This window comes from Tachypleus tridentatus, chromosome 7 (genome assembly GCF_004210375.1).
Source record: "Tachypleus tridentatus isolate NWPU-2018 chromosome 7, ASM421037v1, whole genome shotgun sequence".
NCBI lineage: Eukaryota > Metazoa > Arthropoda > Merostomata > Xiphosura > Limulidae > Tachypleus > Tachypleus tridentatus.
Window position 1 is genome coordinate 13,573,740 of NC_134831.1, and position 24,867 is coordinate 13,598,606.

At 32.3% G+C, this 24,867-nt stretch overlaps 1 protein-coding gene across 4 annotated transcripts in view; it reads left to right on the forward strand.

Moving 5' to 3' along the window:
* The window catches only part of LOC143255152 (DAZ-associated protein 2-like), a 38,198-nt gene extending 16,369 nt beyond the window's left edge, over window positions 1–21,829 (forward strand). Inside the window, exons 4-7 of one of the 4 annotated variants that reach the window (XM_076510388.1) lie at window positions 5,354–5,407; window positions 14,269–14,322; window positions 19,321–19,491; window positions 21,251–21,829. In XM_076510388.1, the coding sequence (XP_076366503.1) occupies window positions 5,354–5,407; window positions 14,269–14,322; window positions 19,321–19,491; window positions 21,251–21,379 (408 nt within the window). In that variant the 3' untranslated portion in view covers window positions 21,380–21,829. The remainder of the gene's footprint in view (window positions 1–5,353; window positions 5,408–14,268; window positions 14,323–19,320; window positions 19,492–21,250) is intronic. The other 3 variants (XM_076510389.1, XM_076510390.1, XM_076510391.1) reach the window with 3 other exon arrangements.
* The last annotated feature ends 3,038 nt before the right edge of the window (window positions 21,830–24,867 follow it).

Below are 24,867 nucleotides of genomic sequence, written 5' to 3' on the forward strand. Positions count from 1 at the left end.
AGGAAAAAACTGGCACATACTGCTTTTCAAACCATTTTTCTTAAATGATGACAACATTTTTGTAGTTTGACACTGAAAACTAAACTAAAATATTTGTCTTAAATATAACTAAAGTTATGACTATTTAAAAAAAATGACCTTTTCCTTTTGCTACAGCAGTGTACACATACTTTTGTTTGTAAAATGAAAAAACATTTCTGAGCAGGATAACATATAAACTAAATGTGCTTTGAATCATGCAAAATGTAAACATTTGTTTTTTATTCCTTAGAAAAATATTTGATTGTGTGTACGCACTTGAGTGTTTGATAAGTAGTGTTATAAATAACTAAACCTGAGAACATATATATGTAATATTGAAGTGTGTATATGTGATTATATAAATGGAAGTTGTTAATTTTAAGATTCCATTGAGCTGAAACATTTGTCAGATTTTGGAATTTTCTCTTTTATGAAGAAAACAGAATAAGAATATTTTCTTAGTTCTAGTATAAAAATTATGAAAAAGCCTGTGTTTTGATTTCGGAGATTATTTCTGATACAGTATTTAAACCTTCTCACAGGTATCTTTTTTTGACTTACTGTACAAATATTTATTTGCCTCTAGCCTTAATATTCCCACCTAAATTCATGTTGTTATGCTGAGATCATGCAACAATCCTCCACCAAAAGGAATGTGACAAAACTCCTATTTTCACTAATGCACTCGGTTCCATGTAGACCAAAACCACTTCTTGATTTGGCAGTCTTGCAGATCAGATGTGTTTTGCTCCTATTTTGAGACTGAGTTTGTTCATTTATAGTTTGTTTTTTTTTAAACTATATTTTTTCAAATTTTTACAGTTTGAGAATTGGTTTTGGAGATAAATTTTTCTTTTTCCAGTCATATCAATTCATTATATACATTCAATTCCACATGGCATCTACCACACTTACTGTAACTACTACAGCTAATTTGTATGCCATTTTAATGGCATCTGAGTAAGCTTTAACTGCTCAGAAAGTAATGACTAGTTTATAAAGGGTTGGCTACCTGTATGCAGTTGTCTGAGTTGGTTGCTTATTGTCCTGTCTTACTATGTGAAGATTTGTTTGCACTTGACAATCAAGATTTGGACAGCATAAGCAAGAGCAGTAGACATGCTGTCTTGGGCACATTCTTTCTCACACAGACTTAATCAATCAGGTATGTTTTGTTTTATTGTTATCACTTGATTCCTGTGGTTTTGCTACTTATCCTTCTTATTGAGGAGCCATTGGGATAGTATTTAGTTTTTTCAACCCTCTATGGATATCGAACTTTGTGAAAGTAATTTTGAGAACCATTTGGATTCTGGTGTGAATATGTCTTGTCCTCTGTTTACTCTGGGCAACTATTCTTGGGTGTGTCTTTGTTCTGTATTTCCTTTCTTAGACTTGTAACATTTGGAGTGATTGCTACTTTGTGGGGATTGGATCCTAATACTTTATTTTCATTTTCCCAGCCCCAATTTTACTGTCTCTCTCTCTCTATCTCTTTCCTGTTACTAAGAGGTTTTGTTGGATTATTGGAAACTTGTTCTGAATCCCTTGAATGCCCTCTCATTCTTTATCATTCCTCAGAGACCAACTTTGCCTAGTGGTTGGATCAAGACCACAACAATTTAGGTGTTCCTCTTTCTTTTCTGGAATGTCACCTCTTTATAAATGCTTCTCATTGCAGTTGGAGTGGTTTCAGTAGGTTTCAGGGAGGTGGACTCTTTCGGAGACCTCTTTCCATATTAATCTCTTGAATATCCTTGCCATTCCTTGGGTTTTGGGTCATTATTTTCAGCCCTCTAGGGCTGATTCATAATATTACATTCCAACAATTCATCTATGATTTTATACATCTCCAGGCGTGAGGTAGTTGGTCGATAGACCTTTGTTTACAAACAGTGGACCTACTGTTTTGGGTTCACAGTCATAAAATTTAATTTGTTTTGATTTATCATATAGACTTTTTATAATCAGAAAAGTTAAAGATTGTTCAGAAAAGAATGGCTTGATACATTATAAAAGATTTATCAATGGACTTCTTTTCTTGATTTGAAAATTACTAGATTTGTACTTGTTGACTCAGAGAGAAATCTGCAAGATTTAAAAATGTTACCAGTTTACTTTGTAAAGATAAAAATCTTAATTTTGGCTACTTAAATCTGAAACTTTTTTTTCTTTCTTAGGGTTTTAAATAAATAAATAAACTTGCTTCAGATTACATTAGCTAAAAAGAGAACTTGTATATAAATTATACTTGGTTTTTATGCATTTTGTTCAGAGTAACTTGCCTATTTTTAAGTTTGATTGAGAGTTTAACAAGAACACTTGTGGTTTCATTAGATTTTTATATTGTCCATGTAGTAAGTGGAATGACTGTTTGACACTATGTTGGCAACTAAGAATTGAACTGGATCATTATCTTTTATATAAAGTAATAATGTACCATTCAGTTTATGAAAACTTAAATCACAAAGTTTTTACATTTAATGCTTTTAGAAGAATACAAGTAAAATGTACATTATGTACAAATAGGTATTATGAACGTCATATAGATGTTTAAACAAAACTTCTTTATTACAGGTGTATATACAGTATTTAATGAGTCAGTCATTTTTATTGACAAAATTGTGTACTATTCAGTGTTTATTCATGGTGCATAGTAAATATTAACAACTCTTTTTGAAAGATAATTTTTGGCATGTTATGTGTTGTGAAAGAGAAGGATTTATTCAGTATCTGAGTAAATGTCTTAAGACATATTATTATGGACATATAAATTATTTTTTACATAAATCTTATAATGTAGACTTACTGTATTCAGTTTTGCTACATTGTTGTTTACATACAGCTAAATTTCTAAATTGACTGCCATGTTGTCAAATTTTAATAGATTTAGAGATGTGTGTTGAAGTGATGAAAGTATATACAGACTGTTTTGGATAGACTGCAAATTTGTACATGGGTACATCTATTACCTTGTGTGTAGTGAGCACTTGGGTCACTATGATATATCTGTGAGATACTGCTGGCCTGATGAACCCTGGTATTAGGTGAAATGCTTGTTAGCACTGGGTGTGGCAATAGAGATTGATGGATATGTTGTTACACATTCTTTTTTTACTTTCACTCATAAGCTCTAAGAATTTGGTCTCAAACATTATTGTAGTAGGAAATTGAGATTACTTTGGCAGAGTTCTGAAATTTGATTGATCATTATTTGTGTGCATTGTGTGGCAGCTATCACTAAACAAATTACTAACAACTTTCAATTAGCACAGTTATTGTTTTAAAATGTTTGTGTGGTATGTATACAAGTTAAGAACAGAAGGTAATCATGTTTAATGTTGCTTTGCTAATTTATGCAGCATTTTTTACTTTTTTTTTTGCCAACACATCTCTTTCTGTGGAAGTCTGTTTTTGATGCATGTTTTTGTTTTTCTTATACTGGGCAGATGAAAACAAAATAGAACTCATATTTAGATATAAACTACTACTACTTTATCATAAAACAAATTACAAAACAAGAAAATACTGCAAAGAAGGCTATTTTTTCGTATTCACATCTTCACAAAAATTATGCATGTGAAAATCACAGATGATGACCATTACCTCAACTAATGTGTTTTGCTTGTGTGTAAAGCTGAATTATTACATAACAATTAAGGAAAGCAATGAACATGATTGTTCTGGGCAATACCATCTACATTTTAAACCTTGTTAAGCTGTCTTGCAAAAGTGGGAGGTTATGAACGGTAGTGGGCTTAGATAAAATGATACTGTTAGAGGTATAAGAATTTGGATGTAATTTTTGTATCAACAAAGTAGTGTGTTTGTAGAAGGATATTACATTTCTGCATTCAAATCTTTTATCAGTGCTCTCCCACTCTTTTCACTGCTTCACCAAAAACTAATTTTTAGGCAAATGTGGCAAAGATAAAACCAGTATGGTGAGAGTTATGCTCATAACCATCTCCATATTGATTATGTCTATTTACAGTTAGTGGTAAATATATTTAACAAAAGTTGAATTTAACCTTATTACACTGTCAGTAATGAGATTCCTGTAGTCCTAATCAATAATTTGGAGAGTGCTTGACAAAATCTTTGCCAGTAACTGAAATGCTCATATCTTCTGATTATGGAAATTAGGCTGTTAGTGGCATTTTTTGTATGTCATGATAGGAATGATTGAGAACCAAATATTGGTTGACTTTCCTGACATCAGGTATGACTAAAGTCTGCCAGTTGTGAATATTTTGTGGTTATGAATAGACAAATATGAGTGAAAGAAATATTTATTTGAGAAACAAGAAATTAGGATGGGTGGGTCCATGTCATGTGGTATGCAATTTTATATACAGATTAACAGGGGCATCAATACTTTTTAAAGGAGGGATTTAAAAAATGTTTACAAGCATTATTTATTGACTATTAACTATTTCTACACTTTGTGTTGTGCCTCTGGTAGTATTAACTAATGTGAGTTGCAGAATAACTTGTGAAGAAATGAACAAGCAAACTGGACACTTTCTTGATGACGAGAAACCCACAACATTTTGACCTTCCTAGGTCATCTTCAGGCTAAGAATGTCGAAACGTTCTCTTCTTATCAATAAAAGTGTTTATACCCATACCAGCTGTTCTGAAATACAAACTGGACACATCTGCTAAATTCGTTCAAAACATTTGAAACAATGAAGTGCTTTTTATGAAGTCGGATAGTATGAGATGCATTTTATGCATGAAAAATTGTCAGTGTTAAAAAAGTTGTGTAATTCTTGATGAATGAAACATGCAAGTTAATTTTGGACACTTGAAAATATGCAAGTTAAATTTGCCAGACCTGTGAAAAGTGTAAATAGGGGAGGGGTTTAGAATTCCTATTCACATACTTTGGTACACAGTTATCTTATTGTCTTTTGACTATAGTGGTAATTTTTCAGTACACAGAAGTAGAATAAACTTTAGAAAAATTGTCATAACTCATTCATATATGAAATCATTCATTTTCAATTACAAGATCTAATTCTGGGTGCCATTTTTACACTTTAATTACGTTAGGTTATTAATACTGGAAATTTATTTCATAGTTCAGTAGCATAGTCCTTTTTGTAGATTGTGAAATACTTTAACTTTCATATTATAACTGTATTTAACTTCCATTATTTTATGGCTTTGAATGTTTTAAGCATATACGGTTTGTTCTGTACTTGAACATATAGGCAGTTGTATAAAAGTGTTGCTCACTGCCCATGTGCATGTTTGCCATAGCAACATGTATTCAGTTTTTGAATAGAATGAACTTTATATTGAATTTGATGTTGTTTTTTCACAGCGTCCAATACCCCACCCTTACCCTCACAGCAACCAAAGGCCAGTAATGAATGGGGTAAGGTTCATTAAACTATCTATAGGTTTTATTTTTGTAGCTTTTGAATGATTTTGGCATGATTTTTATAATGATTATGAAGCTTTTAACAGCATGTTTTGTGGTGTTTCTTGTAAGGTAATTCAGAGTTGGACATTTTTCCTAAGACCAAAACTTAGTACAAGTAAGAATGAATTTAAGCTATGTTATAAAAACCTCTTTGTGTTTATATATATATATATATAAATTTATATACATAATTTATATACATAAATATATAAATTTATGTACATATATATGTATATAAATACATATACATATATACATATATATTCAAGTATGTTAGATAATTTTAAATCATATTTGTAGATGACATGAGATTCATCTTGCATAATTTTCATTTGAAAATGCAATATTTCTAATGTGCACATAAAACTGAACATTTGATGATGTGATATTTTAGTACTAGGATATAAAGTAAGGGTTACAGAATTGGTTCATCTGTATGTTCAAACTGTCTAAAATTATGTACTGTAAGTTACTATAACATAAAAGTGGAAGAAAGTAAAATGAACCACTTGTTTAACCTGAAACAAAGAAACTGAAAATAATTTTATAAACCTACAAATTATTAGAAGCATTGAAAATCTTTTCAACCATGTGCTAGTACTGACATAATCTGAACAGCTAGTTTTTTCCTATCAAATTTAATACTTATTTAACATATTAGAAAGTGTCTTAAATCTTTAGTTAAAGAAAAGAGAAACTTTGATTCATGTAGCTGTAAGTACTAGTATTAATCCCATTTAAGTTATTTATTGGTTAATTTGGCCAGTGAGAAAGTATATCTTCATAACAAGAAAGATGATTCAAGCTCACGAGTGATTATATTTTATTCTGAAATGATCTATTTACATTTCTGCATATAGCAGCTACTTGTCATGCATGTATTCGAGATTTTGTACATACTACTAGTCTTGAGTTCTCTCTCAAACAGACATGTTTTAATGTTAACTGTACAAGTACATGATTTAATCATCATGTGACAAAATAGCCCTTCATCAAAAGTAGGGCAGTGCATCCTCCATGTGCAGATCCTCATAATGAGTTTTATTTATTACCTCAGCACTGTCATAAACAGATGTTAGCAAAGTTTCAACTTTGTTCAATCTAGTGAGATCTGCAGAGCCATTATTCCACTGTTAAGTTATATATATTTTAGTTCAGTGCTTTTCAATATATTGTTAGTTAATTAATCCTTTCATTGCCCCACATACTTTGTTCATATGTTGGAAGTGTGTTTCCCTCTTTCTGAATCTGACAACCAGGATGATGATTTTGATTGTCTCTCTCCACCTCCAGAGTTTGCACTAAGATCCTATTTACCACTAGAGGACAATGTTTCTTCTCAAAATTTTTTTTATAAGGTTTCATTTTACAGGTTTGTTCTTTATTTTTTCTTTCATCTATGGCTTTTGATTCTTTCTCTTCATAACTACATGCCTTTCAAGCTGAGGATTATTTGGTTTTTTGCCTTCTTCTCCAGGTGTACATATACATTTTGACATGTTTCTGGATCAGCTTTGTACACTTTTTCAAATGACTCCATCCTCCTTGAACCCAGGATTCCTTCCTTGGCTTATGACATTTCATCTTTTCCATTCTTGCATTCCTAATCCCTGAAATCCCTTTTATCCATTTAGGGGACTAACACCACATTTTGCTGTAGCTCTAGTGATCAGTTTTCTTGTCTCTGCCTTTTCCTTATTCATATCCTTCATTACCTGTTTGCTTTTTCTTCATCTCCCTGATCCTAATAGTTTTTTATGGAGATCTATGGTGGAGACTTTTCAATACTATGGGCAAGGGTTTTGTTTTCTGCTTTATCTCTGCTTAGTTGTTTCCTCTGTTGTTGAAAATTTCTCTGATTTGATACTCTTTTTTTTTTTTTCTCTGCTGTTTTTTCTTTCCCATTTTTAACTCTGTGACACCTCTGGTTGTCTCCTTTTTCTTTGTCCTGAATTTTGTAGTGTTCTAACACTGCTGCCAAAACCTGATACTTAGTAATTTATTTCCTAAATGGATTTTTGTCTCTTTCAAATTGACAAATCCATGGCTAGTTCTCAATTCTGTGAACACCTTACCTTTCTCTCTTTTCCATTCTCATCCTTCTGCTACTTCTCACTGTCCTTTCTCTTATTGTTATCACTCATACCAACAGTGGGTACCAACCTTCCTTTGTACCCAGTTGGGTTAGGCCCCATGGAGGCATGTCTGCAAGACCTCTGGATATCATTTACAACTGACTATTGGATCATCACAGTTTTTGCCCAAAGCTTTTCTCTTTACTTTTCCTTCCTTCCTCCTACAACTCTTTTTCCCATTTCTTTTCCTCCTAAGCATCTTCTGTATCTCAAGGTTACATTATGAAATCTTTTGGACAAGAGAACCATTAAAATGGTCCTTTACTGTTTTCCAGGATTTTGTTCTTGTCTTTTTGTTGTCCTCAAAGAGACTGGTAACTGACATCCCATTATTAGTCTTCTCTTAACCACTGTATAGTAGTTTGTTCAGTCCATTTACTAAAATCAAGGGTACCAATTTTGAGCTTATCACATTTACCATCTTGGACTTTGTTTCCATATTTTACCTGTAGGATTGTCTTTCTTGTTTCTTCTCAGGAGGCCTTTTCCTCGTCCATGTCACTTATTTTCCAAAAAGATGCTCATCTCTGTTGGCTGGTCAGACTGTTCATGCTCATGTAATTTCTCACTCCTATTCAATACTTGGCTCATCTTGGAGTTTTTTCAATTTGTGGCTCAGATGAGCTCAGCCTCCCTCTCCATTTATCTGCGTGATGTGAAACATCTAGTCTCTTTTACACTTCCTGCAAGAATGGTTCTTTTTCTTTTGGGAACTCTTGTATCTATCAAATGTACTGCCCCTTTATATCAGTCTTGTAATGCATCTTCAGTGGACTTTGGTGATGCTGCTGCCTTCTCTTCTTGAGAATATGTTGTGCCAATACTTCTGTTGGGAGCAAACCATTGCCCCCACATTCATATTTTCATCTCTACACTGACAAATCTTTATTGGGTTGGGGTGTATCTTTGGATGACTTTGTGGCCTCAGGTTTAATCTGATGTGGAGCATATTTTCCACATCAGTATTCTTAAGGTCTTTGCTGCTGCCCATTGGGCATGTTTCTGCTTCCTGTCTTAACTTGTGGACTATGTGGTTATGATCCTCTTCAACATTCCAAGGACTGTTGCTTCCACAAATTAAAATTTTCTGTTTTATTCCTAATCTTGTTGGTTTTGCCTAACTCCCTGTCATGTGCCAGGTACTTTGAACTTGCTGATGGATCATCTCTCTTGACCTGATGGGGTCTTCCTGTGGAATGGTCACTCCATCCTCAGGTCTTTAGCTGGATCTTTTCCTGTTGTGCATGCCAGTGACCAATGCTTTTGTCACTCTTTACAATATCAACTTTCTCTTCTTCTGACCCCTGAGATTAGTCTAACCTCTTCCTGTATGTGTACCTTTCTCTTTATCTTCTATGCATCTTAGCTTTGATTTTCATGATGTGACCCTTCCTGTAGGATTCTATTAGTGGCCTGGTCTTGGTTTCATCTGCTTTACTGGTTGATGTCCATAGTACTTCATTTTCAATTCAGGTCGTTTTTGCTACAATCTCATATGTTTTTCTTTGACATGGGAGTGCAATCCCTTCATCTGCATGTGTGCAATTTATCCATTCTTTTGCTTTCTTATCAGGTTTCTATGGCTGCATATCCCTTTTATCATCATTTTCATGTCACCCTTCTGTTTTCTGTCTGTCAATGAAAGTGATGTACTTTTCACCTCTAGTCCATCCACTACTCATCCACCAGGTTTTGCCAATTTTTTTGTCTTCTGTACGTGTTGTTTGACTGAGCATTGTTGAGTTTTATCATGTCAATGTTCTGTTATTTACATTCCATTGCAATTCTTTCTCATTTATTATTCCTCTTGTTCAATTCCTTTGCTCGATTGAATTCTTGATGTGGTTCTACATGCTCTTGCCCAAACTTCATTTTTTACCATTGGCCACTTAATCATTATACTATGTCTCTATTTCAAAATGTATTTTCCTTTCTTTGCTAATGGTTGTCACAGATATGATTTTCATGCATTGGATTCCTTCCATACTTTGTTTTACAGATCTTCCTTGATCTTGTTTCATGATTACAACTTGGGTGGTTTGGGATGAAAATTGTTCCTTCTCTCCCATTGTTCTTTTTTTTTTTTTGATCAGTCTTGGCCATCTGTAATTTTACTGATCCTGATTATATTTTGTGTCCAGTTTGAGCAGTTAGTTGTTACTTGGCATGCATGGCCTAATTTCTAGGTTTCTTCATTTTGTTTTTGCTGTGGGATCCTTCTTTTTCCAGGGGTCTCATCCTCTGTTTACTGGATGGATTGATAAATCCATCCAGATCACATAATCCTCCTTGAATGGAGATGCTCCCAGGCAGTATCATGTCAGATCTACTACTTAATTTCTGACCTTGCACTGTAAACAACTCTAAGATGAGGTCTTCTGGGCTGGAAGATGGACTATGCCCAACACCTTCATCTCTCATTACCTCCACCATCTACCAGTTTCACTTTCCTTAAGATATTGCCTATCTGCAGTTGCCATTCTCCACTCTTCTCTCTGTTTATGATAAGTAACTGTCTCTCTTACTTCTTTACTGTTTTCTACTCTTATATGGTTTGCCTTTTAAAACCCATTCAGTGGCAGGTGTTGCCTCACAAGGTATACTTAGTTCCTTTAATCTCCATTGAACCAAGGTAATGAAAGGTGCTAAATCTATCCATTTTGGCTCCCAGTGTGCTCACTGTCAAGATGGGGTTTTTCTTCAAGGTTACTAAGTTGGTATCTTCCTATCTATATATGTGTTTGTCTTTTGTTGTTCATTTCACAGACTAATATATAAAAAAAACAGCACTTCTTTGGCTTGTGCATGATAGCTTTTCAAATTAGGTTTTATGGTTCTCATTGCATTTTCATCCAGAAAAGGACCTTTGCAATAGTTATGTTTCATGGGATCCAGACTCTTCCTCAATGTCTTTTTAATGTGAATTTATCCTTTCTCCATGGAGCAAGTGAGATACCATTATAGTTCCTTCCTGGAGAGAGATTGGATGAATAACACAACATGGTGGGAAATAGAGCATGGGTGTCATTGTTATGCAGATCATCTTGCCTTATATAAGATGCCATTTTCTCTGTGGTTTGGCAAGCTGGATGAGGCAAAGTGTTTTCTCTCTGTGACAGAAAGGGACTTTTGTAAACTTAAGTGACATGATCATTGCCCTAATTACAGTACACCTCATGTACAACTGACTTGTTGTGTGCAAATGCTCTGTTGGTCATGCATTTTTACTCTCAGCAACATATTGGATTCTTTGTATTCATTCTTTAATTCTTCCATCAGGGTGAGGAGTATATCCTGTGAAGTATGGATGGAGTCTCCCATGAGTGTTGCCTCTTTAGTAAACACTTCCTGCAAAATCATGCTCTATGTGCTTACCCCTTAAGTCATCTTCTCTTGAGGAGTTCATCTAGGTTTTTGCTATTGCATCATCACATTTGTATAAGAATCTAGCTACTGTGTGCAGAGAGATAAGTGGATCATTTTGGAAGCTATCATCATCCTCACCTGAGAATGTATTTCTGATAGTTACCTATCTGGATACCTTCACATTTTTCTTCTCTACTATTATAGCTTGCTATAATTGCCTCGTCTAAGAATAAAAATAGTTTTAAGTGCAAGTGCTTGTGGAGATGTACTGTGCATGGAGGATGTGTTTCTTTCCTCTTGATGGATGGCTGTTGTTACATAATGATTACATCACACACTAGTGCAACTCCTGGAAAAACATATCTTAGGTGAGAGAGAGCACAAGACTAGTGGCATGTGTAAATCTCAAAGACAGATGCTGGAGGAATAGTTACTGTATGTGGAGAGTTAAGTATTTCTCATAAATGTATTTCTAGGTAAGGAAACTCTTAATGTTTGTCTTGTTTATTTACTTATCCAAACCTGTTTAGTTTTTATTTGCAGTGCATGTTTAAACTGTGTATTACATGAGATAAAGTGTATTAATAGATTTTAGATGTTATATTCTCTCTAGAATTAAACTTAGTGTTGTTGGTGAATGTGTGTGACTTTCTGTCAACTCTGTAAGCCATTTTTGTGTATTTGATTTTTGGATTTCAGTGCTGTTTTACGAAAGTTAAATTGTTAAGACATATCCATAGTATACAAGATTTGATTTTTTTTTTTCATTAGTTTCGTTTCTGTACTCCTGTACATGCACCTGTGTAAAGAACACTAAAATTGGTTTTAGTTTGATTACATGTCACACTATTCCACTAAGAATGACTCCCACTTTCATTACATATACTAGTTGGGCAGTGTATAGGCCAGTGTTTTACAATACATTTCTCACTTGCATAGACTGGCTTAAGTGTTTTACTGTAGTATTATGGTTTTATATTTTTCCTGCAGTTGAGTGTACCACATGTATGAACACCTCATGATACAACTATTATTTAATTTCTGTTTGAATTAAATTTTGCTAAGAGTTTTATTGTTTCTCTTGAATTGTGATATTTGTTTCCAGTTTCTAATAATTTTAATGTGGATGGTAAAAATAGCAATCATGCCCTGCCATTTTCACCTAATTGCTATTTATTTTCTCAGTTTGAAGCTTGGTTTAGCTTGATAATATAGCATGAAAATAAAGTATTGTAATTGTTTCTGATTGCAATAACATATGCCAGCATTTTCTACCAACATGCCAAGTTTCCAGTGCACAGGTTATAAAAACTGTGTAGGCCTTAATAATAGATGCTGGTGGGTAACTTTACAAAACATGTACGATTTGACTTGTCAGAGAGAGATTAGTTGCATACTGTCATAATGGTTTCTGTGTTGGCTGGTTTATTTTGGGTTATATGGTAAAAGAATGATGCAAAGACCAGGTCACTTAAGAATGACAAAAACATTTATTTTGTCAAGTTACATGGGTAGTTTAATTAATGTTCACTAGTAGACCTAACTTCACAAATAAACTTTCAAATGGAAATTATATTTATCTGGTATTTTCTTATCTCTGTTTCTCCTTTGAAGCACAAGGTTATTACTCCTAGTACTAAAGTAATTAATTGGTAGAAGTAACATACAAATCAGTTCATGCTCTGATGAATTAATTGAGTTACAAACATGTTAATTATTTACTTCAACTTATATTTTATAATTGACCCAATTTTTGTGTATAATCTTTGAAAAAAGGTTCCAGACATTGTAAATCATTCTCATTAAAATACATCAGACCTTTTTTTCCTGCTGTGCAACAACAAATACAGTTACGACAGAAAGTGTTCATACCCTTGTGTCGTGAGTGATTTTTTGCTCATAACTTAAAAAGTATCATGATTAGGATAATGAAAGTATAATATATTATAAATATTATAATAAATTGAACAACAAATAAACTGTTTATAAACAAATAACCAAAAATAGGAGGAGCAGAAAAAATGTTCGTACATTTCAGAACATGTGAAAAAAACTGATTCCCGGAAAAATTTTGTTTAGTTTGGCGAATAAACTACATTATACCATTCCAGAACTAGACACTGGGTTCATAATTAGGCACTCATATCAAGAATGATTCTCGGAACTTGTGGCTTGGGCATCATTGGATCTTCCAGCACGACAATGACCCTAAGCACACATCGAAATATGTGCAATCCTGGTTGCAGAGAAACCATGTATGCATTCTGGAGTGGCCATCACATTCACCCGATTTCAACCCAATTGAAAACGTTTGGCATGAGTTGAAGACCAGGGTTCATCAGCATCATCCGAAAAGTTTGCAAGAGTTGGAGGCCTTCTGTAAAGAAGAATGGAAGAAAATACCAGTTGAGTACTGTCAAACAATCATGGAGGGCTATGAGGTGAGATTGTGCCAAGTATTTCACCTGAAAGGCTACACAACTGACCATTAAAGTAGACGCACGAACACTTTCTGCCCCTCCCATGTTTGGTTATTTGTTTATAAACAGTTTATTTGTTGTTCAATTTACATAAAAATTTATGTAGATGTGTGCTAGTATAATATTTATAATATACCATACTTTTGTTATCCTAATCATGATACTTTTTAAGTTATGAGCAAAAACCACTCACAACACAGGGGTACAAACATTTTGTCGTAACTGTATTTTGAGAAATACTAGATTAACTATACAAGACACAATTTACTTAAAAATGTTCATTTTGTGCCTTAAGCAAAATGATGGTCAGTCATATTACTGTTGTTTCTGAGTAAGGTATTTGGTTTAAACCCCTAATTTTATCACAAGACTTTTTTCTTTTTTTTTTTTGACTTACAGCCATAATTGATGAACATGGTTAATTGTGCCCAGCATTGTGGGCAGGAAATAGTTCATTGTTAAACAAACCTCCCTATGACAAAGATTCTGTTTGATTTTGATACTATGCAAGCATTAACTGTATGTATTAAAAGTTATTTTTGGCTATATTGCACAATGTTTTGTTATTCAAGTTAGTAAAATTACCACAGAACAAAATAATTGGCTTAAAACACACTGTGAAGAAAGGTAAAATACGCCAGTGTTCTTTATAGGCTGCTTTCATTGGCCGTGGAAAGAACATTTTTATGAAGTCATTTCTGTTGCTTTTCCAACAAATCTGTAAAGATAAAAACTGATACTGAATTTCTATGTTAAATATTTTGAATGTAGTTTACCTTTGGTTGGACAGTTTGATAGTCAGTTGTATCACTAAATTTGTTTTTTTCCACAGAGGCCATTAGCTCAACCCTATCCCCAGCCTACACAAAGAACTGTGCTCAGTGGGGTAAGGTTCTTCTATTGCATCTCACATAGCTGAAACATTTTCACAAGAGGCTTAATTCTGTCCTCATCAGTTCAGTACTAAGCAAACACACAATATAGGTTGTGGTGTACATTATTTCTGAATTCTGTTGAGTGAAAGGTTAGGTGTCTTGGTTTATTAGTAAATTTCTAATGTAATTCATTAAAATGTGTTTGTATGTGGGCTTGACCCTATCTTTGACAGAAGAAGGGTATCAGGTACTTTACTAGTACATTAACATTTTTTACATTTTGATATTTTATAAGTTGAACTTAGACACAAAATCTGATATGTTTTTGTAGACCTTTTCATGGGAACAATTTACAGTTTGAGAAATGCAAAAATGAAAAACACGAAAGTAGTAACATTTTGATGTCATATATTTTCAGTAAAACGTTAGTTAATAATTGTCATTGTAATTTATAATACTAGTAAAGAACACAAATGGTAAGATCTTAGTATTATATATTTACTTATTGTTTCTGCATGAATACAAGATATTGATAGTATCTACATCTTAGTTTAAAAATGAGTAGCTTTATTTACAGTTTAATTTGCATGCTAATGTTAATTTTGTTTCATCCATCCTGTGTGTAATGTTGAAGATATTCACCAAAATCACATTCTGAACTAGTTTAGCTCAGAAACTTGCTTCCCTGTTCTACTTTAAACCATTTAATAACATGCAGTTCTTTGGATGGGTGTAGGCTAATTTGAAAAATGAACTGTCATTTGCAATTTTAAACTCTTCAAGCATATCACATTCACTGAGGTTACCTTAGAAGATAAGTATAATGCTAGACTGAGATGCTTTCCAAGTATGTCAACAGCTGCTAATGATAGATTTAAATAGTTTTTGAAATAAACTGTCATTAGGTCTAGCTTTACTGTTTAGATCTGTTTATTAAGTTCTTTTTAAGTGTTACTTTATCATTGAAAATAAGTAGTTAAGTTTTGGTGCAATATGATTTTTTTCATTACCATGCAAACATTTTGTTTATTTGTAAATAGTTGTTTCTACATACTTTGATTGTATAGCATTAAAACCCACATGTATTAACTTCTTCACCTCAAAGTTGAGATATTGAACTTGTATGGTAATTGCCAGTCATAACATGTACTTTTCTGTATATTCAGTTGTGCTTAAACATATTAGTACTTGCATATATTGCATAGTTAAGAGTTTCAGTCTACATTGTCGCTGCTTTTTCGACATTAATGTGTTATTTTGACTTTTTATATATAATTTACAAAGTGAATGTTTGTTACAAAGAAAAGCAAAAATTCTCTATATTTAAAAAAATTATTTCTGTAAAGTTGTGCCAGTTACCAGAAGTTTGAATATATTGATGATTGCTTAGATAGGCAGTTGAATTAAGAAATTCCTAAGATTAAATTTATATTGAAGTCAAACGTAAAGGTCAGTTTGGAGGGATCAAGTAAACTAACTGTAGCTTAACTAATACTTAAGAAGAAAGTACTATGCAAGTAGTTAAGTGTTCTGAAAGGTTGACTAAATAAGTTAATTTGTTACTCCATAACATTTCTAGGAAAGAAATGCAAGGCTTTAATCTCTCTTTTAAAATGCATTCAACCTGTAGTAGAGACTACAGAATGTTCAATGAAAAATATCTAACAGTGGTAAGTCAAGGTTGTGTAGAGTAACATACATGCTTGGAGTGATTTTTCTACTTTGGTTTTTAGTTGTATTTGATATAACCAATTCTACTTCCTTGTAAATTCATAATTGGAAGAATGTTTTTAGAAAGAGTATGTAATTAGTAAAATGTTGAAAGATTGCTTGTTCAGTATGAAATGTTAAGTGACAAAACTGGTACATGTTTTTCCAATCTAAAACACACACACACACATATCAAGTTTCCAAAATAAAATGCATGTCCTTGTCAGCTGGACATTTAGAAGTGTCTGTTTTGTGTATTGTGAACATTACTATAAGTCTGGAATGTATTGGTATTAAACTGGTTGCTTGAACTTGTAGGTTTTCAGTAAAGTATAACTCATGTATTTTGTAAGTTTTCCAACATCTGGCTCTAAGAATTGGAAGTAAGAAAGTACCATTTATTGGGCCATGCTTTATTTAAGTTCATTTTGTCAGGATTTACTTGTTGTGAAAGGCTTAAAATCAGTTTTCTTGTGTATAGCAACTACTACTCTGAGAAATATAAGGAAATTTATTGGCATATCATGTGCTGTTTATATCACATCTGAGCATGTGTAAGTTATAATTTTGAACTAGCTCTGAAACTGAAAATACACAAGGAGCAAAAGTGTTTTTGACATTATGATGTCTAAAGTACTTGGCACATTTATGTGAAAATCACAACTTCAGGATATATTTCTTTTTTCATCATAATTTCTTACTGTATGTTGCTGTGACAATAAATTACTGATATCCTAATTTGTATTTTTTATGTAGGTCTAATCAGTTAATTTTTGCATGTAAAGAATATAATGCCTGTAAAGTTTCAGCTTTTGTGGCTTTTTACCTTTTCACTTGTAAGGAATAAAGCACATAAAATATATACATAATTGACTTAAGTGTGATTAAAAAAAATTGTTAAAAAGCATAGAAGTCATCCCTCACTGGGACAGCAGTAAGTCCACAATCACAATGCAACAATCAGGAGATCATTTCCCCTCGATAGACACAGCAGGTAGTCCAATGTGGCTTTGCTATAAGAAAAACACGCATGCACTTAAGTCAGTAAAAAAGGATATTTTAATTATACTGGAAAATATTGGCTTCACAACGGTATACATTTCTGAAAAAAATGGTAGCAATAAATTTCAAATTGTGTTGAAAGGTAATAGAAACATGTTGAAATTATTTCTGATGTTACAACCAAATTACGTTTCATAATAATAATATGATTGTTAATGTAATTATTCCTACTGTTGTCATCTTGGTTATTTTGGAATACTTAAAATATTTCAAATTGGTTTGAAATGTTAAAATACATGTGTACGTGTGTACCTTTGAATTTTTGTTACTGGACATTTAATAACACGTAATGGTGAGAGAAAAATCTGGATTGGAACAGGATAAGTTGTGCTGTCAGTGACGTAGTAAGGGAGGTGTGGAAATGTTTATGAAAAACTGGAAAATGGAGTGCAACTAGAACTGAGAATTTGGGAATTCAGTAGAAGACAAAAACACTGAGACAGTTGTAAAAAATATATGTGAAAAGTACTGAAGAAGTTTGAAAAACAGGATACTATAAAGAAGCTAGTGAAGCGGAAAAAAAGATAGAGTTATTTTCAAAAGCTTGCTAGTATTAACTTTTATAATTAACACTAAGTTCACTAGCTAGACCAAGAAATGTTTGTTCATTTGTTTTAATAGTCTGTTATTGAGGTTTGTTGTTTTATTGGCTAAGGTTTTATATACATTTTACCTGTTGTCTGAAACTATTTTACTGGAAGAAATTAATTCAATCAGTAGTGAAGAAATGTTTCCCCAAGGTTTGGTCTTACAATAAGCATATAAATATTGTTGTGGCTCAAAGTATATTAATCCTTTCAGAGAAGAAATTACCAAGTTGTTTTAGAAAGGGCCTAATGACAATGCCAAAAATTTTGGTCTCAGAAGAATGGTTAAAATTACTTTGCTGAAGAAGCAGTGCATTGATGGATCTCTTGAAACACATGGCATGAATATTCAACAACCACATTTCCAACATGTTAGCATTCTTGATGAGCATAACAGTGATAATATACTTGCAAATATACTATGAATTTTCAAGGAGCAGTATCCTTGACATGATGATGCATCCCAATCAGAAAATCATGCTCCATATTCTGCTGACAGTCAGGACAAATTCAAGATATCCTTCTTGAAAGTCGATATTAAAAGAATTACATAAAAAATACAATATAACTCGTTACCATTTCTATGTAGGTGATTTTATCCATCTAACCTACAGTTTCTTCAAGTACTGTGTAGGTTATTCCATCCATCTAACACAATGTGTAACATTACTATGCAGGTGATTTTATCCATCTGACATACAGTTTCAACTGTTACTATGTAGGTGATTCTGTCCATCTAACATGTAGTTTCAACCAGTACTGTGTAGGTGGTTCTGTCCATCTAACATGCATTTTTAACCAGCACTGTGTAGGTGGTTTTTTCCATCTAACATGCAGTTTCTACCATTACTGTGTAGGCAGTTCTTTCCATCTAACATGCAGTTTCTACCATTACTGTGTAGGCATTTCTTTCCATCTAACATGCAGTTTCTACCATTACTGTGTAGGCAGTTCTGTCCATCTAACATGCAGTTTCTACCATTACTATGTAGGTGGTTCTGTCCATCTAACATGCAGTTTCTACCATTACTATGTAGGTGTTTTTATCCGTCTAACATGCAGTTTCTACCATTACTATGTAGGTGTTTTTATTCGTCTAACATGCAGTTTCTACCATTACTATGTAGGTGGTTCTGTCCATCTAACATGCAGTTTCTACCATTACTATGTAGGTGTTTTTATTCGTCTAACATACAGTTTCTGGGTGTAAGGTTTGTGAATTCCTACAACCCATAACTTTATTGAAAATATCCTTTAACTCCTGGTTTTATAAAGGCATCAATTTAGTCCATTTTTAGGACTTAGAACATGGTTATACATTCATCCTCAAAATAAATTCCTAACAAAGTTGTACAATTTTTTTCAGGCCTGGCTCGTGAACTTTGTGTTTAAACTTATTTGCAAAATTTAGTGGGGGGAAAAAAATCGGTGAATTTACAAACATCTAAAAATAGGAATTATATATGGAATTAACTAAAATGTCCTGATAAAATGCTGACTGTTAATGATGAAAGTTCATTTGAATAGTTGATTTATTAAATTTATGGTTGTAAAATAGTCTAGTGGATTACTTTATAAGTGCATGAGAGTCAGTTACTTTTCTGTCTGAGAGAATAATTTTCTTCAAAATGACTTTTCTGTATGTTATAGGTTAATCCTGGAGGAATGTCACTGTATGGTTATACTGCCAACACACTTCCAGCACAATATCTCCAAACAGTTCCTTCTATGTACACCACTCGACCTGGAGCAACTGTTTATTTACCAGCAGGTTATGATCCAGGTGCTCGGTTTGATGGGCATGCTATGCCTGTTGTTCCTGTAAGTTACCACTGTTATTCTTTTTGTCTCAAACCTTTGAAAATTTGAAAGATTATTTTAAGTATTTAATGCATTTAATATAAATAAGATTATACAAATTGAGCTTATTATGTCATGGTTATTTACCAAAACTGAAAGTTAATACACACACACACACACACACACACACACACACACCAGTCTGCATGATCTTAGATCTTTTCAAGAGAACTGCTTTTTGGGAAAAAAAAGAAAAAGAAAAACGAAGGCTGTCAGATGTTACATTCCATTCTTAGATTTAAACATTAGAAGAATTTTAAATGCCTACATGGCTTTTTTGCTGAAGTTACATTTGACTTCCTTCCCAGTGGATACTAATCCTCTTGCTACAGGCTAGGCTGAATCGGCTGAGTTTGTGATCCAAAGTTGACCTTTGTAGTTTCCGTACTATAACTTCTATTGTATTTTGTGTATTTTCAACACATTTCATAACCTTTTTTTAACATTAAGATGCATATTTTGATAAAAAAAAATTTAATCGAGTATTTTTTCTGAAAATTTATCCATGAGTTTATGGAGTCAAAGTACCAAATTTTTTCAGTGCAAAATGATTTTCATGTCATGATTGAAAATACTTTTCTTCATTTGAAAATTTTCAAACTTCAGTTGCTTAATCTATAAAACTTTGTAGATAAATTTCCAAATATTTTTTTCAGTAAAATTTTATGATTCACCTATTTTCTGCCCTAACTATACAAAGCCAGGCAATTTGATCAACCTGACTTCATAATCACCATAGAAAAATAAAAAATAAATTTAAATTATTTTTTTTCTTCCTAATATGACTTCAAATTGTAGTATGAAGCTACATTTGTTTATCCCAAATAGCTTTAAACTTGTAATAGTATGTATCTGTTTTCTACTTAAATTTTGTTTCATTGCTGTTTGAACTGTAACTAATATTTCTGCCACAAAAGTTATACATTACTTGGTGAACATGTAGCTCACATTTCCATATAGAATTAGGATAATACACAAGCTACTTGTGTGTGTACTTTGTGAAAAATTATTTTACCTTATCTAATCTAAAAAGTTGATATTTTTTATATTTTAGTTACTTTAGTAATAACAAAAAATTGCATACACAAACCAAGAAATAGTCTTTACATGGGTTTGTTTTTTTTGCTGTTGACTTTATGAATATTAACCTTATTTTAATACTAATGGTACTATTGTGCTAAATATTTTGCATAATTAAATAATGAAACAGAAAATGCGGAATAATAACTTGTAAAAAAGTATGATATTCTGTAACAATCACAATTTTTTTCTGGTCTCTGACTATGTGAAAAGAGCCATTAAACATTCAGGTAGGATTGTTGAACTGGAAGAAAGCAAATGTCACAATTCTTGTGCTAGAGAAAAATGAAGATTAACTTTTGATATTGCCTTACAAATTTATAAACTTGAAACTTGTGTGACATTACAATTTGGATTATTTAGTAACGTTTTTATGGCAAATTTATTTTATTCATATATTGTGAATGTAACTTGGTAAAACCTCGTATGCATAGAAAAGGATGCTCATATGGAAATATTTAACTTATTGTTACATATCAAAGTGAAAATTCCAGTTTCATCAAACACAAAGTAGAATTTTGTGCAGTAAATTTAGAAGTAACAATTAATTAGAACTCATAAAATGTAGAAAAAACATTTTATCTTCTAGTAGATTGTACTACAGTCTTGTTATTTACATAATTTTAACATCTTGCTATAGCCTGCACCCCCTGGAGTTGCTCCCAATGCTGCTCAGTTAGCCATGATGCAGGGGAATTCAATGATGTTGGGACAGCAGAAATCCAGTTTTATGACAGGAGGCAGTAGCGGAGGATACACTTTTTGGTAAACTGATGTAGGGTATAGGGTAGTGTGATTCTTGCACCAAGGCTCCATCTGGTCAGGGGTCAGAGGCCCCTACTTCAGGATATGCCCCCAGGGCTATATGCAAGTAATTGCCTTGATCCACAGAAAAGCGATCAGTTTAGTAATTCATATATATGTTATAATGTCATAAAATCTTTTTTTGGACTGAGAACAAAAGTGATAAGTTACAACATACAATATTGTAGATGCTTTTAATGTATACTGTATTATACTTTCGGAGCTCTTTTTATTTACAATGTCAATGCAGTGCTGTCAATTGAAATATGAAGTTGTAAATTATCATCCTTTAAAAATGGCTTTGAACCTGTTTTTTTAGTGAATTTTTAATGCAAGTAATATCTTCATTTAATGACCAGTGAGTGTATAAGGCAAGCACTTCCAAGCTATAAATAAAAAATGGATTTTTATTCAACTCTCTAGTTGTGTAATTTATTTATTAATATTTATTTATATAAACATAGTAGAAACAGGATTTAAAATATTTTTGGGTAGTATGAACTACCGAAAAAGTTAATTTTTACAAATTGGGATGCTTGATTTATACACCCATACATATTTTTTTTGTGTGTGTGGGTGCTACCCACATATGGGGTGACATTGTGATGCCTGTTTAGTTACAGTAATTGAATTATTACACACTGCAACAGTTGTGGATAGATGCCACCTCACTTAAGTACATGATTTGTTTAATACACACCTAATCAGTGATGTTGAGAAAACCCACCTAGTTTTTATCACATTATTTTGGGAACGTGCTCATTCTCACTTGTGTATTTACTTTTATCAACCATTCTTATAGACGCTTGTTTCTGTTCACTTACATAAAGCATACTTAATAATACATTAAAAGATACAATATCCTGTGACTTTCAGTTATTCTTGCTTACTACGGGACATAAATTCTAAGCTCACTGATGTATTTTTAGTTGGAATAAAGTGTCAATTGAATGGAAGCAAACACTATGACATATAAATTAAAATTATCAGCATCATGTGCTGTTCACATTACAAATTGGCATCTCTAAGTAACAAATTCAAGCTAAGCTCTGATACTGAAAGTATTTGGTACATTCACTTGAAAAACACAAGATTTCAGAACTTTTTTTTTTAAATTGTTTCTTATACAATGCTAGAAAACATATACTGAGATTTAGATTGGATGCATTCAATATTCATTCACCGTATTACAATACATCATCAAACTGCAGTAAAGAAATTTTGTTGATGAGGATGTACAGCTATGAAATGTTTAGAAAATTCACCCTTAAATGAAAATGTGAAGTCATGAAGTGCTACCATGCGATTGTTCCATTTTTGCAAGTCGATAATTTTACTTGTAACGTTTGCTAGCAGTACCTTTCATTATTAGTTTTCTGAAAACAATTTTGCCATAATCTGGTTAGGTGGGGGAAGGGTAAACAATTTTGACACTGGCAAGTTTCATAAAGATGGTTTTATGTTTTTACTCATTATAATGCTAAAAATATTAAATGTTAGTATGGTAAAAGAAATTAGTTTTCATAAAATTGCTCGTTTTAAAGTAGCCATTTAAGTATTTAATTGAAATTTAATTGCAAAAGTATGTGAAGTGCAACAAACTTTCTTGCTAACTTATTTGCTTTTATAATGGCATTAAGTATTTCTTATTTGAAATTAGAGAAATGACAAAAGTAATTGTATTTTTATGTAAGTAATTTTGTAAGTGGTTGATGTTAAATCTATTATAGCATTTTTAATTAAACTTGCAAACATGGAATCTGAATATTTTCATCCTGAATATATCTATATATAAACTTTTCAAATAGCATTTTCATAAGGAAAATACGTGTATATTGAAGTGCTTGAGAATTTGTGAACTACCTAAGATAATGATTGGATGCATGATAAATGTAGAACATTAGATACATTTTCAATGGAAATAGGTGGAACCGATTTTGAACTTTATAGAAAGTCACACATTTAAGATATCCGAGTTCAATATACCTTTATTCAATCAAACCAACATATGGGCTTATTTAGTGTATATGTATCTGGTTCTATTCTTTTGTGTGTGTGTCTTAATTTTAAACATAAAATTACTTTATGTATTTGGAAGACACTTGTTTATAGTTACATAAGATGATACAATCAACATAGTTGAAAAATATCAGTTAATGAACAGTACTCACTCAAATGATCTGTTTGATTATAATTGTAAGATAAGTTTTAAACATCGTACGAAACATTAAATGTCACTAATAGTGATAGTGAATGTATTTTTAAGTTTAGATTTAACTTTATTTTTTGATCTTTAATAGAATTTTTATAAAATAAGGTTTGATTATTATTCGGAAGTGCACTTGTACCATGTGTTTGTCAAAATGATTGATACATAATAGACATAACGAAAACTTAATTTTCTTGAAGTATTGTATTCATGGACATAATACACAGTTGTAAACACTCATTTTTTTTATGGGAATTTTGTTTGAGACACAACATTTATCTAGTGACACAAATGTGATTTTACACTAAAGATGAATCCCAACTTAAAGGAAATTCCATAACTATTACCACTGGATCATTTCTAAACTAACTAAAACAGACATCCATCATAGAATTATCTCCCCACTACTTTTCATGGTTGGGATGAAAGTATTAAAAGGGTTGCTGTCACACCCATCTCTGCCAATATGAAAGCCTATTAGTACTAAGATTATCATAGTTTTTCTTATTGTTTTTCACCCCTATATCAAATGCATCACGATAGCCGATGCTTTAGATTTATGGCTGTGTGAAGACCTACTTTTGGGGTTGGAGCCCACCTTAGAAATACAGCAATATGTAGTTCCTTGGATGGTAAGAGTGAAGGCCAGATGTGTGATTTAATTTAATAAATGTTTCAAAGTTTTTAATTCTAGGCCACTGGATCAATATTTAACATATCTAATGGTTTTCCATTTGATATGTATACTAATCACAGTGGGTTTGAGTTTGAGTAAGTTGGAGGAAAAATCTTTGAAACTGCATTTGAGAACCAAACAGTTGTACAGCATGGATTTACATGCAACTTCCCTAGGGATGCACTTATTATTAGCTGAAAGTGTAACACTAACAGTAAGATGTATGTGTTAATTAAGGAATGTGATATATTTTTACAAAAAGTGTGAGATTGTGGTAGTATCAAATACAAAGGGGATAGTGTAATTAGTAAAATCAAGAAGTTACCTCTTTAGTATTCTGTTTCTGGTACATTAAGGTAATCTTAATATGTGAGAAATTGTTATCCACCTTTTATAAGAAAACTGGGGCTAATTACAAATATTTTATTGTGGGTAGAATGTATAAAACACAACTTACTATACTTTTAAGAATTTTGCTTTCTGGAATAGTTTGTGTGGAAGATGAAAGCTGTATTTATGCTACAGAATTTTTGAACAAAGGGAGTAATTTTATGAAATGTTATATGCA